The sequence below is a fragment of the Chlorocebus sabaeus genome, chromosome 6 (genome assembly GCF_047675955.1).
Source record: "Chlorocebus sabaeus isolate Y175 chromosome 6, mChlSab1.0.hap1, whole genome shotgun sequence".
Classification (NCBI taxonomy): Eukaryota; Metazoa; Chordata; class Mammalia; order Primates; family Cercopithecidae; genus Chlorocebus; species Chlorocebus sabaeus.
In genome coordinates this window covers 17,899,051-17,917,543 of record NC_132909.1, presented here as the reverse complement: position 1 = coordinate 17,917,543, position 18,493 = coordinate 17,899,051, and the positions used below count along the sequence as shown (strand labels likewise).

Genomic DNA, 18,493 nt, shown 5'->3' with positions numbered 1-18,493 from the left:
CTCCAGGGCCCCACAGATGAAAAAACAACCCCAGGCCTCAGAGTGGGGAGTGCATGTTTTTCAAAAACAAAAAGTAGGCAAAGACAGCCCACCAGCCCATCTTTCCTGCCCATCTTTCCTGCCCAGGCCCCTGGCTGGGGAGGCCGAGGAGTGGCTTAAGTTGTCCAGCTCCTAGGCCCTCCTCCCTCCCATCAAGACCTGGAAGGAGGGGCTGAGCCAGGGGCAGGCCCCAGAGGCCCCAGGTCAGCACCTCCGCCCTCCCCACCGAGAGTCAGCACTGGAGCCTTGGGTCTTGCAGTTGTTTCCAGAGCCGAATGCTGGCCTGAGGGCCCAGGGGCCGTACTAGCAGCAGGTTGCGGAAAGCGCAGTGGTCCGCAGTGCGGTCTGCTGGCCAGGCTGTGAGGAAGCCTGCGTGGGCCTGGGGCACCAGGCCCAGGGCTCGGATGCAAAGGCCAGTGTAGACGTCCTCAATGGGGAAGGGTGCCACACGGGCTGCCGCCTGCAGCAGCCAGGGTGCCAGGCGCCCGGCAATGACGTAGCCACCCCCGCTTGCATAGGCTGGGTAGCCACCTTCGAAGAAGGACTCGGGCACGTAAAAGGGTCCTCCTGGCTTCCGGAGAGGCATGGCCTGTGTAAAGACCTCACCCAGGTAGAGGTTTCGGGCTGAGGCAGGTGGCAGGGCCCGCAGGTGAGCCAGCAGGGCAGGGGTGTGCACAAAGGCATCATCCTGGGCTCGCAGGACAAAACTCACGGCGGGGCAGTGGCGGGCCAGCCAGGCCAGCAGCAGCAGGTCTTTGAGCGTCTGGTTGAATGGGACGTCGAGGAAGTCCCAGAGCAGCAGGTCACTGTAGCGACGGCTCTCCCAGGCCACTAGTGAGTCTAGGTCAGGCCCCGCCTCACCCACCGGAGACCCTAGCAGGAAGAGCAGCCGGATCCCTGGAGCTGGACTGCCCCACGTCTCCCTCACGGCCTGTCGTTCTGCAAAGCGCCCTGGTTCTGACTTGACAGCCAACAGCAGGTAGGGGACATCAGTATCCGAGCAGCTGGAGACTTGGCCGCCACCACCTCCAGGCAGCCACTGTGGGAAGCTCCGGCAGGCTGCTGACAGCAGGAAACGGCGGAGGTCCTTGGGGTAGGAGGTGAAGTCAGGGATCTCGGCGGCGGCGGCGGCCCCCCAAGCCTGGCAGCCCCCCGTTTCAGTGCTGTCCCCACTGGGCAGGGACCCTAGCCGCCACTGCTGCTGGTTCCAGTAAGCGAAGGGCAGCGAGCCAGTCTGGCCCAGGCGGGCGGAGAGGTTGGCAGGTAGGGTGGGCTCAGGGTTGGCTGGCGTGGGGCCTGGCGGGGTGCCCCGAGGGCTGGGGTAGGCCTTGCTGAGCCGGGACTCGGATGTCCACTCGATGTACACTTTGAGGCCCAGGAGTGTGAGCAGTGCTGACAGGCAGAGAAGGCACTTGGGGCAGCGCATGACCTGGCCCAGGGAAGGGGCGGCCGCGGGAGCTACAAGGGAGCCACAGGGGAGCCACGGAGGCCATTGGGGTGTGGGGATGGGCCTCCAGAGAGGGCCCAGCCAGGCCCCAGGCAGACAGCTTCACAATCTCCCGTAGTCCCTGCCAACCCCCGTAACAGCTTCTCTCAGTCCCAGATTCTAAACAGCTCCCCTGACCCAGGGACCCCGTTGGTCCTTATTCCTAGACCTAGGAATCCCCCATTCCAATCCCATTCCAGCACCCTGTTCTTCCCACTCCGTCCAAATGCTTCCACCTTCCTAAAAGCCCAAGGGTCTACCTCTTCCCTGTCTCCATCCAGGACAAGGGACCCTGCCGTCTATCTCCTCCCTCTCCCTCCATTTATCGCCCTCACCAGGAAATCAGGAGCACGATTCCTAGCTCCCTGGGGTTAGAAACCCAGCCTGCCTCCCGCAACATCCCCACCCCAGGGACAGGGGAACCCGGGATCCCATGCCTTTTTACCTCTGGGTCTGGCTCCCACCAGCTCCGGGTGCTGGCCTCAGGTCAGGCCTCCCTCAGCTCCCTCTGATCTGCCTGCCCCAGCCCCTGCGTTGTCGACCGGCCAGGCCCAGCCCTGCCCAGCCAGTCCAGAGGGGCAGGGAGGGGAGCGGAGCGGGAGCAGGGAGGGCCCCAGGGGCCGGGGCGGGGCTGAGGCAGAAGGGAGGGAGGAAGAGAGGGAGGAGGGCAGGAGGCCGACCTGAGAGATGGAGCTCTGGCGTGTTAGGGCTGGTTTCTGGTAAGACAGCTGGGAAGGGTGCAGGGGGCAGCCACAGAAACAAGATGGGGGCGTTGCGAGGCCTAGGAGGGGAGAACCAGGGCCTGGGGAGGGAGGGGGTACCAGGGAGGGTGAGACTGAGGGCTGGGCCTGGGCTGGGGAGTGTCAGAGTGACCAGGGTGAGGCAGGGTCCCACTGAGGCAGAGATGGGGAGGCTGAGAGGCTGGCACCCGGCAGCGCCCATGGCCAGGAGGCGGCAGTGAATGTGCTGAGTGGGAAGGGATCGGCGGGCCCGCCAGAGAGAGGGATGTTTGTTGTAGCTGCCCAGTCAGGGTGAGGTGGGGGGAAGGGGCTGATGAGGAGGAGGAGAGACAGACACATTGTGGAGAGGGAAGGGACGGCCCGGGAGCAGAGAGAGGAGAACTGGGGTGAGACAGGCGATGGAGAGAGCTGAGGGGAGAGAGAGAGAAGACAGGAAAAGTGGGAAGGTGGCCAGGAGGGAGAGGGGGAGGGAAATGGAGATCCGAGAAAGATAAGGGGTTGCGGAAGCCCTGTGGGGTGCTCACGGGGGAAAGAGAGGTTGAGAGAGGCAGGTGGAGGGCAGAGGGGAGGGACTCAGGCTTCTGAGCCAGACCCGGGGAGTGGCGGAGAGAGAGCCAAGGGGAAGAACAGGAGAGGAAAAGACTGGAGCTTCAAGGGCAATAGAGGGTGACAGGGTGGGGCCCACAGGAACCCCAGGAGCTAAGCTGACCCCAGTACCTCCTCCACCTGGGCTGCCTGCCCAGCAGGGTGGGAATCTGTTGCTACCTTATCCCCAACCTCCAGCCCTGGAGCCAGCCTCGCCCTGGGCCCCGCCCCTCCCCCAGGGGCACTGTGACTCTGGGGACACTCACATCCAGCTCCCCGGGGCAGGAGAGGGTGTCTGCCTGTGTTTGCGTGCCTGCCCTCCAGAGGTCCCTGCTGTTGGTACTGCATCAGCTCTCTGAAGACCTCCCAAGACAGGGGGTGGGACCAAGGGGCTCCCACTAAGCCTGGGCTGACCCCTTCACTCCACCCTCGTTTTGGGGGAGGCCTGTCCCCATCATGGCAGGAACCCAGTCTGTCAGCAGCAGCAGTTGATCTGTCCAGCCCTGATTTCCTCCCCCCAAGTTTGAATAATGGAGCCTGTGGGAACAGCTAGAGGAAGAGAGTGGGGAGGAAGTGGTGAATATTAATGGAATAATAGCTGGAGTGGGAAATGACAGCTAGGGGCTGGGGGCAGGAGCCCGAGCACCTCCTGAGGGAGTCTGCAAGTTCCTCTACCCTGGGGCTGGGAGAGAGGGACTCTAGGCCCCTGAGCTCATCTAGCTTCTGGGGGCAGGGGGTGCTGCTTTTCCTGGAAGCATTAGGAAGCTTCAGAGGGTGCCTTTCTTTTTGCCTTTGCCATGTGCCTCAGTCTGGGTCCAATCAGGAGAGAGAAACCACACAGGAATGGGAATAGGGTAAGTTCAATATATAGAATGATTAACTCTACCATGGGATTGGCCAGTAAGGGGTGCCTTCTTGGGGAACATGGTTGGAGGGTGGACATGCTGGTGGAACATGATCATTCCAATCCAACACTTCCATCTCCCCAAGTCTTGGGACTCCCCTCATCCATCTTACGCTAGGGCAGTTCTGGTCTCTGCCTCATTAACTTTAGGCCACTGTTGGATCCAAGTTCCGATTAGGTACCCAAGCAAGCTATTAGAACCATGTCCAGCTGCACAAGGTAACCCATGAAATCCAGAAGCTCTAGAAAGCGCACTCATGCCAGTAAATTTGGCCTGAGCTAGTGTTACATCCACCCTCATTGGTGTCACGTCCTTAAAATCCACTTCTGCATGCATTCCCCAAGTTTCTGACTCTGTATATTTGCGAAGCCTTGTCATTCTCATCATGTAAAAGCTGGCACCTGTCCACCTGGAGCAAGCTGATTTGACCCTAGGTATTTATGGGTCTAGAGGCAGCAAGGGGCGCTTGTGGTGAGTCTTAAGAAGAATGGGGTGTATCTGTTATTTCTATGTAAGAGCTGGCCATGAGAAAAAAAAACTGGGGTGGGACAGTGGCTCACCCCTATAATCCCAGTACTCTGGGAGGCCAAGAGGGGAGGATCACTTGAGCCCAGGAGTTTGAGACCAGCCTGGGCAACACAGTGAGATCTTATCTCTAATTAAGGGAAAAAAAAAAGAATGGACAACCACTTTCAAGGTATCTGCCCCTGGTGAGGTCATCACAAGCTTTCTTCTTCTTTTTTTTTTTTTGAGATGGAGTCTCACTCTGTCAACCAGGCTGGAGTGCAGTGGTGTGATCTCAGCTCACTGCAACCTCTGCCTCCCAGATTCACACCATTCTCCTGCCTCAGCCTCCTGAGTGGCTGGAACTACAGGCGCCTACCACCACGCCCGGCTAATTTTTTTGTATTTTTAGAAGAGATGGGGTTTCATCATGTTAGCCAGGATGGTCTTGATCTCCTGACCTCATGATCTGCCTGCCTCGGCCTCTCAAAGTGCTGGGATTACAGGCGTGAGCCACCGCGCCTGGCCTCTTTTTTTTTTTTTTTTTTGAGATAGAGTCTTGCACTGTTGCCCAGGCTGGTGTGCAGTGGTGTGATCTCAGCTCATTGCAACCTCTCTGCCTCCTGGGTTTAAGTAACCCTCCTACTCGAGAGGGTTCAGCCTCCCAAGTAACTAGGATTACAGGCGCCTGCCACCACACCCAGCTAATTTTTTTTGTATTTTTAGTAGAGATGGGGTTTTACTATGTTGGCCAGGCTGGTTTTGAACTTCTGACCTCATGATCCACCTTCCTTGGCCTCCTGAAGTGCTGGGATTACAGGCGTGAGCCACTGTGCTGGGCCACATCACAGGGTTTCTAAGCATAGGAAGGCTGGTAGGTTCCTCAGACACTGTTAAGTCACTCGCTTGAAGTGACTTGGGGGTTCAAGATTGCCTGTTTACTATGGGTCCAATTAGATGACCCCATTCCAAAGAAGTAAAAACTTTTGGGCCGGGCATGGTGGCTCGTACCTGTAATCCCAGCACTTTGGGAGGCTGAGGCAGGCGGATCACCTGAGGCCAGGAGTTTGAGAACAGCGTGGCCAACATGGCGAAATGCTGTCTCTACTAAAAATACAAAAATTGGCTTGGTGTGGTGGTGCGCGCCTGTAATCCCAGCTACTTGGGAAGCTAAGGCAGGAGAATCGCTTGAAACCGGGAGGTGGAGGTTGCAGTGAGCCAAGAGATCGCACTACTGCACTCCAGCCTAGGCGACATAGCGAGACTCTGTCTCAAAAACAAAAAAACAAAAAACAACAAAAATTTGGGGGCTGTCACGGAAGCTGTCTAGTTCTCAGACTGTGACTTGAGCTGAGTTAGCAGACCCACGCTTGTCACTGTCTGTGGGCACTCAGGGGCACTCTGGAGAATCCGTCCAATACCCAGTCTTTAGAATTGTCACAACTACCACAGCTGTTGAGCACAGCAGCCACAGGGGGTCCCAAGGCACGTGCCTCATCTCTGTCAACCACAGGCGCTTGTGGGATTATGATGCCATTGCATGCCTTGGGCCTCTGGCGTCTAGTTTCCCACCAGCAAGAGCTCAGCACTGCGCCCAAGCCCAAAGGCACAAGCAAACCAATCCTGGAATCCTATCTTAATAGTCTATTCCTGGGACACTCCAGGTGTCGACTCTGTATTCATCAGGATGCAGTCAGGAGAGAAAAACCACAGAGTAACTTGAACAGGGAAAGTTTAATATAGAGAATTACTGGCTTTAACAGCGAACTGGAATAATGAGGGCTTCACTGGTGAAATGCTTCTGAATTGACTGGAAATCCATCTGGGGTGCTGGGGAACGTTATTCCCAGAGAGGTGCCTCAGTGGAGGTGCTGTGTCTCCTACGCAACTTCTGGGGGCTGGAGGGTGCCAAGGGCAGCTGCTGACCACCTGGTGCTTCAGGAGCTGGGTGCTGGGGAAGCCACAGGCACCGCGGGGTCCAGAGGCGGAAGCACAACCAACAGGAACCAGGAAGGAGGCACCTTTCCTCCTGTAATGCCTGTTTGGTGCCCTCTACTGACAAAGCTTATCCCCTTTCTAAAGAAACACAGACCAAAAAAGCTGAATTTGGAATATAGTCAATAAATCCATAACCAGCAATACCATGGGGCCTGGGGTGTGCTGGCCTTTAGTGAGTGGGGCAAAGGATGCTGCACGTCCTGTAGTGAGCAGAGAGGCCCTGTACGGGGGAGAACCATCCCTGTAAAATGTCAGTAGCAGCTTCTCTGTCAGTCAGGGTCCCTGCAAGAAATGGCAGTGCACTCACATGACAGTTTGAGAAGAGTCTCTTGACAAGGTGAGTGTGGCTCTCTGCAGCTACTGACAGCCTGAGACTTTACCTCCCCAGGCCTGAAGAGGGGCATGGAAAGGCTGTCTGAGAGGGTGACGGGAGCTGTGACCTTTAGCCAAGGGCGGTCAGGAATAAATACTGGGACTTCATGCTCTCTCCCTGTGATTGGCCAGCACCATTCCCCACCCCCACGTTGAGTGAAGACAAATGGAAGCCAGAAGTGTGGCGAGCTACCAGACATTCCATGCAGCCCGCTGAGAAGCCACTCGAGTGGGGACAGGGCTGAAGGCTAGGCAGGGACAGGGCTGGCTGTGTCCTGAGGCTGCTCCTCTGGCCCCAACTTCAGGCCCTCGGCCCAGTCAACCCCCACAACCTGGCAATTGGGCAGCATCTCCTCCACCAAGATCTGAGTGAGGCCTGGGTTGGACACAGCAGGGAGGTCCGAGATGTCCAGCCTGCGGAGGTTCCTGAAAAAGGGGGAGGACAGGAAGCCAGTGTAAGGACAGTGTGTGTGTATAGGGAGGTACTGGCCCCAAATTTCAACCTTAGCTTCCTAAAATCTTTATAGCTGTCCAGGCACACGAAGCCCAGTGTGTTAACTGCAAATATGCAACTCTAGCTCCTACTGTTCTGCAACAGCATCGATATCATAGAGTTTTGACTAAAACAAAAAGGAAGAAAAACCAGGAGTCATTTAATTCTTCCAGAGACTCACTGTGACTGCTCATCTACCACAAATACTCTAGGTTTGTGATGGAGGCAGGGGGATATGAGAACTGCCCAACACTGCTCCTCCCCACTTCCTCTCCTGCGTCTGTGTGAGGTGGGAGAGTTGCCTGCATACGGGGCCCAGCCTGAGCTGAGGTCTCACTGGAGGTGGTGGAGGCAGGCAAGGCCCCGTTCGGAGACGCGGGGACAACCGGCCAGCGAGAGCTCCTGCAACGAGTCGGCCAGTGGGTAGAGGCGGCTGAGACACCAGTCGTCCACATGGGGGCAGCGCTGCAGCGACAAGGACTGGAGCTCCTTCAGGAGGACTGTGGTAGGGAGAGGGCAGGATGGCACCAGGAGCCTTTCTGGAGCCCATCACCAAAGGGAAAACGTAGAGGCCTGTCCCATCTCCACCCCACCGCACTCACGGAGGTTGTCCAGGCCCTCGTAGTTGATTTCACAGTCACTGGCATCCACAGCTTCGACAGGCACTTCCCGGAAATTCCAGAACTCTGGAGAGAAATGGCCATACTTATCGGGCCTGATCCACTCCTTGTCTCGAAACCTGGAAACGGGAGAGGGAGTGTCAGTAGGGCAGCCGAACCTGCCCCAGGCCTCCAGCCTCTTCGGAACCTTCCCCAGCCCTATATAATATGTATAGGTCACCCCTGACATAACTAACTCCATCTTAGAAAAAGACTCCATCTGGCTGTGCGCAGTGGCTCACGCCTATAATCCCAGCACTTTGGGAGGCCGAGGCGGGAGAATCACTTGAGTTCAGGAGTTTGAGACCAACCTGGGCAACATAGTGAGACCTCATCTCCACAAAAAAACACAAAAATTAGCTGGGCTTGGTGGCTTGCACCTGTGGTCTCAGCTACTTGGGAGGCTGAGGTGGTAGGATTGCTTGAACCCAGGAGGTCGAGGCTGTAGTGAGTTGTGATCATGCCACTGTGCTCTAGCCTGGGAGACACTGTCTCAAAAAACAAAAAAAGGAATGTTTTGCCAATTTTACATACCTAGAAACTGAGGGTCAGCAAGATTACAGATAACATAATAGCAAAGAGGTAAATGCAAGAATCCTTGTAGATAGGCAAAAGTTAAGGGACATTTTCAAACATGTATACTGTTTCTAAGGAAGTTGCCAGAGGAAGTGCTCAAACCAGACGGAGGGGTAGATGAAGTCTATGTGAACTGTCTTTTCCGAAAAAGAAAAAAAGCAAAGGAAAGAGAAAGGGAAGGAGAAAGGAGGCGGGGAAGGAGGAAAGAAAGAAAAACAGTATTGAGCACAGGCCAGGTGCTGCCGGTGGCTCACGCCTGTAATCCCCAGCAATTTGGGAGGCCGAGGTGGGTGGATCACTTGAGGTCAGGGGTTGGAGACCAGCCTGGCCAACACGGTGAAATCCTGGCTCTACCAAAAATAGAAAAAATTAGCCAGGCATGGTGGTATGCGCCTATAATCCCAGGTACTTGGGAGGCTGAGGCAGGAGAATTGCTTGAACCCAGGAGGTTGCAGTGACGCGAGATTGTGCCATTGCACTCCAGCCTGGGCGACAGAGCAAGACTCTGTCTCAAAAAAAAAAAAAAAAAAAAAAAAAATGAGCACATATGCATTGCTAGGCCTCTTACATCGCAAAATCACAGTCAATCTCTCACTCTCTCTGACAGGGTCTCACTGGGTAGCTGGGATTACAGGCATGCACCACCATGCCTGGGTAATTTTGTATTTTTGGTAGAGACAGGATTTCACTATGTTGCCAAGGCTGATCTTGAACTCCTGGCTCAAATGCTGTACCTGCCTTGGCCTCTCAAAGTGCTTGGGACTACAGGCATGAGCTACCACGCCCAGCCATTATTATTATTATTTTGAGACAGAGTCTTGCTCTGTCGCCCATGCTGGAGTGCAGTGGCGTGATCTCGGCTCACTGCAACCTCTGCCTCCCGGCTTCTAAGGGATCCTCCTGCCTCAGCCTCCTAAGTAGCTGGGATTAGAGGCGTGCGCCACCATGCCAAACTAATTTTGTATTTTTAGTAGAGACAGGATTTCACCATGTTGGCTAGGTTCGTCTCAAACTCCTGACCTCAGATGATCCACCAGCCTTGGCCTCCCAAAGTGCTGGGATTACAGGGTGAGGCACCGTGCCCTGCCTATTATTATTTTTTGTGACAAGGTCTCGCTCTATTGCCCAGGCTAGAGTTCAGTGGTGTGACTATAGCTCACTGTAGCCTCCTGGGCTGAAGCGATTCTCCTGCCTCAGCCTCCTGAGTAGTTGGAACCACAGGCATGTGCCACTGCACCTGGCTTATTTATTTATTTATTTATTTATTTATTTTTTTGAGACGGAGTCTCACTCTGTCGCCCAGGCTGGAGTGCAGTGGCCGGATCTCAGCTCACTGCAAGCTCCGCCTCCCGGGTTTACGCCATTCTCCTGCCTCAGCCTCCAGAGTAGCTGGGACTACAGGCGCCGCCACTACGCCCGGCTAGTTTTTTGTATTTTTTAGTAGAGAGGGGGTTTCACCGTGTTAGCCAGGATGGTCTCGATCTTCTGACCTCGTGATCCGCCCATCTCGGCCTCCCAAAGTGCTGGGATTACAGGCTTGAGCCACCGCGCCCAGCGCACCTGGCTAATTTAAAATATTTTTTGTAGAGACAGGGTCTCACAAAGCTGCTGAGGCTGGTCTCAAACTCCTGGCCTCAAGTGACCTTCCTGCCTCGGCCTCCCAAAGTGCTGGGATTACAGACATGAGCCACTGTGCCCAACTCCGTTCAGTCTTTTTTTTTTTTGACACTTTTGAGACGGAGTCTTGCCCTGTCCCCTAGGCTGGAGTGCAGTGGTGCAATCTCGGCTCACTGCAACCTCCGCCTCCTGGGTTCAAGCGATTCTCCTGCCTCAGCCTCCCTAGTAGCTGGGATTACAGGCGCCCGCCACCACACACCCAGCTAAGTTTTGTGTTTTTAGTAGAGACGGGGTTTTGCCATTTTGGCCAGGCTGCTCTTGAACTCCTGACCTCAGGTGATCCGCCCACCTTGGCCTCCCAAAGCGTTGGGATTACAGGCTTGAGCCACCGTGCCTGGCCCCCATTTGGTCTTTATAGCAAAACTTGTAGGTTAGAAATGATCACCATCCCACTTTACACATGACAAAACTGAAGCTCAGGAACAAGTCCCAAGCCACACAGCCAGAAGGCGGCAGAGACCAGGGGACTCTGAAGCCTGTGTGACTGCATAGCCTGGACGTTAGAGAGATACCCCACCACCTGCCCCCAGCCCGTTCTAACACCTTAGCGGTCATACTTGACTGCGCCTCCTTGCTTCAGGATGAAAAAGGCACCTGCACTGTATGGACCATGTTGCTCCTCCAGCCAGGTGAAGGATCTGCAGAAAAAACGGTAGCTAAGGGTGAGGCCTGGGGAGCACCACAGCCCTCACGATGCCCCAGTGCTGTTAAGAGGGGCAGAGTCCAGCAAACCAGGCATGCAGACAGACTGAGTCAGGCTGAAAATATTTATTGCCCACCTACTAAGTGCTGGGCACTGGGGGCAAAGTGGTGACCAAGGCAGATAACATCCCTGCCCAGTCTGGAGATTAGTGCAGTAATCCAAGCCATTATACAGGGAGAAACAGATAACAACCCAAGAAATAACAGCAAATTGCAGAGAATGTCAATTCCATGACCAAATAAAGCAGAGAGGCTGACTGGGAGGGGTGGGGAGCAGAGGGGTGGGGACGGTGGAGGCTGAGTTTGGGTGTTAATTGGAGGAGGTGACATTTGAGCAGAGATTTGAGTGGTGAGAAGGAACAGAGTATAAAGGCTCAGAGACTCAAATTAGGATGGCTGAATAAATAAGAAATAGGGATGTTGCCGGGCGCAGTGGCTCACACCCGTAATCCCAGCACTTTGGGAGGCCGAGGCGGGAGGATCACGAGGTCAGGAGATCAAGACCACGGTGAAACCCCGTCTCTACTAAAAATACAAAAAAAAATTAGGCAGGTGCGGTGGCGGGCACCTGTAGTCCCAGCTATTCAGGAGGCTGAGGCAGGAGAATGGTGTGAACATGGGAGGCGGAGCTTGCAGTGAGCCGAGATTGCGCCACTGCACTCCAGCCTGGGCAACAGAGCGAGACTCAGTCTCAAAAAAAAAAAGAAAAGAAGAAAAAATAAGAAATTGGGATGTCATGCTGACAGGGGGCCAGAGGAGTCCTGGTCGGGGGGTCTCAAAGCTCAGTAGGGGCTATGTTTTAGGCCTTGGAGATTGGTTCTCATTTGAAGGTTTTGAGCTAGTGATGGTAAGATTCCTTGAGCTGCTTTGTAGATTATAAAAAAGTATGGGACAGGCCAGGTGTTGTGGCCCACACCTGTAATCCCAGCACTTTGGGAGGCTGAGGCAGGTGGATCATCTGAGGTCAGGAGCTCGAGACCAGTCTGGCCAACATGGTGAAACCCCAGCTCTACTAAAAATAGAAAAATTAGGCATGGTGGCATGTGCCTGTAATCCCACCTACTTGGGAGGCTGAGGTGGGAGAACTGCTTGAACCCGGGAGGCAGAGGTTGCAGTGAGCCATGATCACACCACTGCACTCCAGCATGGGAAACACAGCGAGACTCCGTCTCAAACAAAACAAATTTTGGCCAGGCGTGGTGGCTCATGCCTGTAATCCCAGCACTTTGGGAGGCTGAGGCAGGCTGATCACCTGAGGTCAGGAGTTTGAGAGCAGCCTGGCCAACATGGCGAAAACCCATCTCTACTAAAAATCCAAAAATTAGCCGGGCCTGGTGGCAAGTGCCTGTAATCCCAGCTACTCGGAAGGCTGAGGCAGGAGAATTGCTTGAACCCGGGAGGCAGAGGTTGCAGTGAGCTTAGATTGTGCCACTGCACCCCAGCCTGGGAGACAGAGCAAGACTCCGTCTCGGGGAAAAAAAAAAAAAGAGTATAGGAACAAAAAACCAGTTATTGAGTGATTCAATTATAAAACGAAGGGACTTGGATCAGGTTATGAATGGTGAAGGCAGTGAGAACTGGTCAAATTAGAGATATTCTAGTATTTTATTGATGGTCTGGATGTGGAGGGCAGGGAAGCAAAGAGAGGAATTAGGGATGACTCCTTAGAATTTGGCCTGAACAGGCCGGGCACGGTGGCTCAGGCCTGTAATCCCAGCACTTTGGGAGGCCGAGGCAGGCGGATCACAAGGCCAGGAGATTGAGACCATCCTGGCTAACATGGTGAAAAATCCCATCTCTACTAAAAATACAAAAAATTAGCCGGGCGTGGTGGCGGGCGCCTGTAGTCCCGGCTACTCGGGAGGCTGAGGCAGGAGAATGGCATGAACCCGGCAGGCGGAGCTTGCAGTGAGCTGAGATCGCACCTGGGTGACAGAGTGAGACTCCGTCTCAAAAAAAAAAAAAAAAAAAAAAAGAATTTGGCCTGAACAACTGGGTGGGCAGCACTAGCGTTTACTGGGATGGGAAGGCTTGGGAGTGAGCAGATGTGTTTTGGGGAGAAATCAGGGTTTGGTTTTAGCCATGTTAGGTTTGAGATGCCAGTTAGACTCTGAGTGGAGCTGGTGGGCAAGCTGCCTATGTGAGCTGGAGTCCTTGAGAAGGGTACAGGTTGGAGATGGAGCTGCAAGAGACAACAAGGCTGGCACTGGAAGCCACAGTGCTGCCTGGGAATGGCAAGGACAGGACTTGGGCTCTGGTGGGCCAGGGTCTCCGCAGGGTCTTGCAGGCCAGGGATGCTCACCGATTTTTCAGATGCACCTTGCACATCTCCCTTTGGAGCAAGTAACCCCTCAGAGCCTCCACATCGTAGAAATGGTTGGTCAGGAACTGGAGTATCGTCCTTTCCTTCTTCTGATTGCCCTCTGGGACCACTGCCCCACCCAGGCGATGGATGCCCCTGGTCCCATTCCACATGGGGGCCACCAGGCGCAGGGACTGGGGAGGGGGAGAGGAAAGGAGCTGAGCCTGGAGCCTCCTGGGAGACACAGAGCTGGATCCCCCAGTTCTTGCTCCATGAACCTCAATCCCTCTGCTTCCCAACTCGCCCTAAGTTCTTCCTTCAAAACTTCAAAATTGTCTGAGATTCCAAAAATTTCCCCATGTTTTTTCCAAGTTCCTCCTCCCCTTAGTCAACCCTAAATTCTCTCCTTGACTAGCCATATACTGTTGATTTTCCTAAATTCTTCCTCTAACTTTCCCCCAAACTCTTATTACTCAAAACCTGCATTATTTGACCTCTTAATTTCCCACAGATTTGCCCCTTAATTACCCAATTCTTCTCCTGGGGGTTTCCCGTTTTCCCAAATGACTTCTTTCCCCAAAATATAATCTTAAAAACATATCTCCAAACCTCATGGAGAGGGCGCTCTGAGCAATCCCTCAACCCAACCAAGCTTGTCCAATCCGCCGCCTGTATGCAGCCCAAAACAAACATGCAAACTTTCTTAAAACATTAGGAGGATTTTTTTGTGTGATTTTTTTTTTTTGACTCATCAGTTATGATTAGTGTATTTTATGTGTGGCCCAAGACAATTCTTCTTCTTCGAACAATGTGGCCCAGGGAAGCCAAAAGATTGGACACCCCTAAACCGAGAAGGGTAAAAAAAGCATGAGCTTTGAAGAGGAGAGTAAGAAAGTGGAGGGGTGTGGCCACAGGGAAGAAGCCCCCAAACGCTTCAATTTTGCTTTCAAGGTCTTCTCTTAATCTACCCCAGTTTCTCTTTGCTTTAACCATTTTTTTTTTTTCAAATTCTGTCGATAATTTTACCCACACCCTTATTTTCCTTAAAAATTTGAAGCTGCCAACCTCTTTAATTTTCCCTAAATTCATTCCTTGATTTTACCCAATTCTTTCTAAATCCTCTGAAATAATATCTCAAATTCTGCTCTTAATTTCACCCAGATCATGCCCTTGGAACCCCCAAATTGGCCTCTTGGTTCCCCCGCCCATCATGCTTTTGAGTTTTCTGTAAAAATTAGGCAATTTCCCACGAACTTTTCTTACATTTATCCTTCGGTCTCCTAGGACCAAATCCCACATCCTTAAACAATCCCTTTCAAGCCCTCTTATCCTACAGGCCCCACCCTTGTCTGTCCATTAGCGCCTTGTGTCATCCCTCCCTCTGATTGGTTAGTCGCGTCGCTCTTCGGAAGTCACTCCCTCATCCCCACTGGATACTCTCAGTCAAGTCCCTCCCTCGCTAAAGCGTCTCCTCCGCCTGCGACCCCCACAGATCCTTCCTGGCCCCCAATAGCCACAGGTTTGCACTCCCAGTACGGGGCTTGCCAGTCTTAGCCCGCTGCCTCACGGCTCTTTGCTCTCGTGGCCGCCAACAGAGGCTTGAATGCGGAGGCTGCAGAGCGGACTTCAAATTTAGGGCTCTAGAACTCCGGCCACTTACCAGCCAGGGAGCCGCCATCTTGCTAAGATTACGTAACCGGAAGGGGTCGGTCTTATCCCACTAGCCGGGGCCGGGGCGAACTTATTCTCCTGTGGCCACGCCCCGCGTTTTCTAACCGTCCTCTTAAAGGTGCACGCACTTTTTACTCTCCTAGGGTTTAGGGATTGCTCACAGCTCCCTCTCCCTGAGCTTCAAAACCAGACACAGGTCGGGCGCGGTGACTCACGCACCTGTGAGCCCAGCACTTTGTGGAGGCTGAGGCGAGAGCATCGCTTGAAGCCAGAAGTTCAAGACCAGCCTGGGCAGCACAGGGGGACCTTATCGCCACAAAAAAATAGGGAAACAAAAAATAAAATATTAGCTGGGCATGGTGGTGCATGCCTGTGGTCCCAGCTACTTAGGAGGCTGAGGCGGGAGGATGCTCGAGCCAGGGAGGTCGAAGTTGCAGTGAGCTGTGATTGCGCCACTGCACTCCAGCCTGGGCGACACAGCAGACGCTGTCTCTTAAAACAAAAAGTTGAAACAAAACAAAACAAAACAAAAAACCAGGACTCCACAGTCTTTCCCTAGGAGAAGATGGGGTGTCCTTCCCGGCAGAGTCTCTTTCTTTCCTGACTGCAATTGCAGTCTCCCTGAGCTAGCTTGTTCTTCCAGCTTCCTCTCACTACCTCTTTAAAACAGGGAATGAATGAGGGGGCTGAAAAGCTGACCACGTCGTTTTTTAAAATTAGGGTCAGGTAAGAGAAAGAGTAGGGGAAGAGGTTAGACTTCAAGGTTAGAGACTGAGGTGAGATCTCAAGACCAGTTCAGAGTTCAAAGCTAGATAGCAGCATGCAGAGCCATTGTGAAGTCTTGTGGATAGCAGTATTCATTCATTCATTCCAAGAATATTTACTGAGCACTTACCACATGATGGCAGGCACTGTTCTAGGTGCTGAGATTACCATAGTGAGCAGGACAGACCCAGTCCCTCTCTCAGGGAGTCAACATTCTGGGCTGGGACAGCATGGATATGGGAGAGGATGGATAAGAAACGAAGGAATCAGCAAGGTAATTTTGATAATAAGCAGATAAAAAGAAGTGACTGGGGCGTAGGGCCATCAGCAAAGGCCTCTCTGAAGAGGTGACATTGAAGTGGAAGTGAATGATAAGGAAAGAGCCATTCAAAGATCTAAGGGAAAAGAGCTGCAGGGAGAGGTAGCCTCTAGAGCAGAGAGGCCTTGAGGTGGGAACCAGCTTGTAGACAGAGATAGGAGACTGGGTTAAGAGGTGGGCAGGGGCTGACGGTGCAGGCCTGGTAGGGTTTTCTTCTATTCACAGTGGGAAGAAGGGAGTGTTAAAATCGGATTTACGTTTTGTAAAGATTATCTCTGCCATGTGGAGAATGTACCTTAGAGCAGTGGTCTCCAACTGTTTTGTTACCAGGGACTGGTTTCGAGGAAGACAATTTTTCCGTAGACCAGGGGGCAGGATGTGGGGTGGGGATGGTTTTGAGGTGAAACTGTTCCACCTGAGATCATCAGGCATTAGATTCTCATAAGGAGCAGGCAACCTAGATCCCCCACACGCACAGTTCACAGTAGAGTTTGCCTCCTATGAGAATCTAATGCCACCGGTGATCTGACAGGAAGCGGAGCTCAGATGGTAATGCTCACTTACCTGCTGCTCATCTCTTGCTGTGTGACCCAGATCGTAACAGGCCAGGGGCTGGTACTGGTCCTCAGCCCAGGGATTGGGGACCCTTGCCTTAGAGGGCAAGGGTGGATGCAGGGGACCAGTACAAGAGGCTACTGTAACAGTCTAGGCAAGAGATGAATGGGGATGGGGCAGAGGAAATGGTGAGAAGTGCTCAAATCCTGGATCTGTTCTGAAGGTTAAGCCAATAGATTGAGAAACTAAAAGCAGACTGGCATGGCTGTGCACATGAGGAAACTGAAAGGGCAGCAGGTTTAGGAGGGTGGGTGTGGCGGCTGAATAACGGACCCCCTGCCCCAGATACTCATACCTGTGAATCCCTGGATGCTGTGACTGTGTTACTTTCTATGGTAAAAGGGACTTGGGGCTGGGCGCGGTGGCTCCCGCCTGTAATCCCAGCACTTTGGGAGGCTGAGGTGGGTGGATCACCTGAGGTCAGGAGTTCGAGACCAGCCTGGCTAACATGGTGAAACCCAGTCTCTACTAAAAGTACAAAACTTAGCCGGGTGTGGTGGTGCAGGCCTGTAATCCCAGCTACTCTGGAGGCTGAGGTGGCAGGGTCGCTTGAACTCAGGAGGTGGAAGTTGCAGTGAGGTTGCAGTGAGCCGAGATTATGCACTGCACCCCAGCCTGGGTGACAAAGTGAGACTCTGTCTCCAAAAGGGACTTTGAAGACGTGACAAAGTTAAGAATCTTGAGATGGGAGATTACCCTTACCATGGGCAATTGGGTAGGTCCAATGTAATCACAAGGGGCCTCTCAGAGGGAGACAGGAGGGTCAGCATCAACAGGAGATGTGATGATCATAGATAGAGAAGGTCAGGGTGATGAAGGAAGGGGCTAAGAGCCAAGGAAGGCAGGTGGCTTCCAGAAGCTGGAAGAGACTAAGGAATAGGCAGTCTTCTAGAGACTCAAGAAGGGACCCAGCCCTGTGCACCCACCTTAGACTTCTGACCTCCAGAACTGTAACGGTGACTTTGTGTTGTTTTAAGATTGTGGTCATTTGTTACAGCAGCAACAGGAAATGCATCCAATGATGGGGCTCCCAACTGAGAGTTCTGTGTTGACCACATTCACGTGGAGGTGTCTGAGACACCCTGGTGGAGCTGAAGTAGAGGAGCAGCAGGACTTATTTCCTGGTCCTGACAGGATAGAATAAATAAAGTGTCTGGAACCAGCAAATGACATAAAGGCAACCTCTAGCTGCCCTCACTGCTCATCAGCTTAAGGCACTCCCACCAGCGCCATGACAGTTTATAAATGCCATGGCAACACCCAGAAGTTACCACCCCTTTCCTAGATTTCTGAATAGCCCACCCCTTAATTTGCATACAGTTAAAAGTGAGTATAAATACTGCCAGCCAACAGCCCACGTGCTGCTACTCTGGGTAGCCTTACTCTGCAAGGAGCTGTCCTTCTGCTGTACACAGCCGCTTCAGTAAACCTGCTTTCTTCCACGGCTTGCTCCCTTGCTCTTGAATTCTTGGCTGAGTGGAGCCAAGAAACCTCCAGGGCTAAGCCCCAATTTGGGGACTCACCTGCCCTTCATCAGGGCTGCAGAATTAGGGTGTGGAACTCAAGGGAGAGATCAGGACTGAGGCCAAACATTTGGAAGCCAGTGACATATACATGAAATTGGCTGGGACTGGTGGCTCACGCCTGTAATCCCAGCACTTTGGGAGGCCGAGGTAGGCAGATCACCTGAGGTCAGGGGTTTGAAACCACCCTGACTAACATGGTGAAACACCGTCTCCACTAAACATACAAAAATTAGCCAGATGTGGTGGTGTGCACCTGTAACCCCATCTGCTCAGGAGGCTGAGGCAGGGGAATCGCTTGAACCCGGGAGGCAGAGGTTGTAGTGAGCCAAGATTGCACCACTGCAGTCCAGCCTGGGTGACAGAGCAAGACTCCATCTCAAAAAAAAAAAATTATCTATATAATTTAATTAATTCATTCATTTATTTATTTTGAGATGGAGTCTTGCTCTGTCGCCAGGCTGGAGTGCAGTGGCGTGATCTCGGCTTTCCGCAACCTCTGCCTCCTGGGTTCAAGCTATTCTGCTGCCTCAGCCTCCAGAGTAGCTGGGACTACAGGCGC

The 18,493-nt window shown here is 53.3% G+C and overlaps 2 protein-coding genes and 1 long non-coding RNA gene across 11 annotated transcripts; 1 reads left to right on the top strand and 2 right to left on the bottom strand.

The window, feature by feature from the left end:
* Positions 1-37: 37 nt before the first annotated feature.
* B3GNT8 (UDP-GlcNAc:betaGal beta-1,3-N-acetylglucosaminyltransferase 8) lies at positions 38-2,921 on the bottom strand. The gene is made up of 2 exons (XM_007996915.3): positions 1,971-2,921; positions 38-1,497 (listed from the first exon to the last, which is right to left on the bottom strand). Exon 2 carries the CDS (start codon positions 1,463-1,465, stop codon positions 272-274), a length of 1,194 nt encoding a protein of 397 aa, XP_007995106.2. The 5' UTR covers positions 1,466-1,497; positions 1,971-2,921; the 3' UTR covers positions 38-271.
* On the top strand, positions 2,178-6,218 carry LOC140711856 (uncharacterized). The gene is made up of 2 exons (XR_012093167.1): positions 2,178-2,244; positions 3,659-6,218. It is a non-coding gene; the product is annotated as an uncharacterized lncRNA (long non-coding RNA).
* DMAC2 (distal membrane arm assembly component 2) lies at positions 5,975-14,782 on the bottom strand. 9 transcript variants are annotated; one of them, XM_007996908.3, is made up of 6 exons: positions 14,699-14,779; positions 13,039-13,232; positions 10,592-10,672; positions 7,725-7,861; positions 7,460-7,622; positions 5,975-7,055 (listed from the first exon to the last, which is right to left on the bottom strand). In XM_007996908.3, exons 1-6 carry the CDS (start codon positions 14,714-14,716, stop codon positions 6,878-6,880), a joined length of 771 nt encoding a protein of 256 aa, XP_007995099.1. In that variant the 5' UTR covers positions 14,717-14,779; the 3' UTR covers positions 5,975-6,877. The 9 variants fall into 9 exon arrangements, with proteins under 9 accessions (XP_007995099.1, XP_007995098.1, XP_072872527.1 ...); XM_007996907.3 differs by lacking the exon at positions 14,699-14,779 and adding an exon at positions 14,302-14,448; XM_073016426.1 differs by lacking the exon at positions 7,460-7,622 and having other exon boundaries at positions 10,629-10,672; positions 14,699-14,782.
* Positions 14,783-18,493: the final 3,711 nt, after the last annotated feature.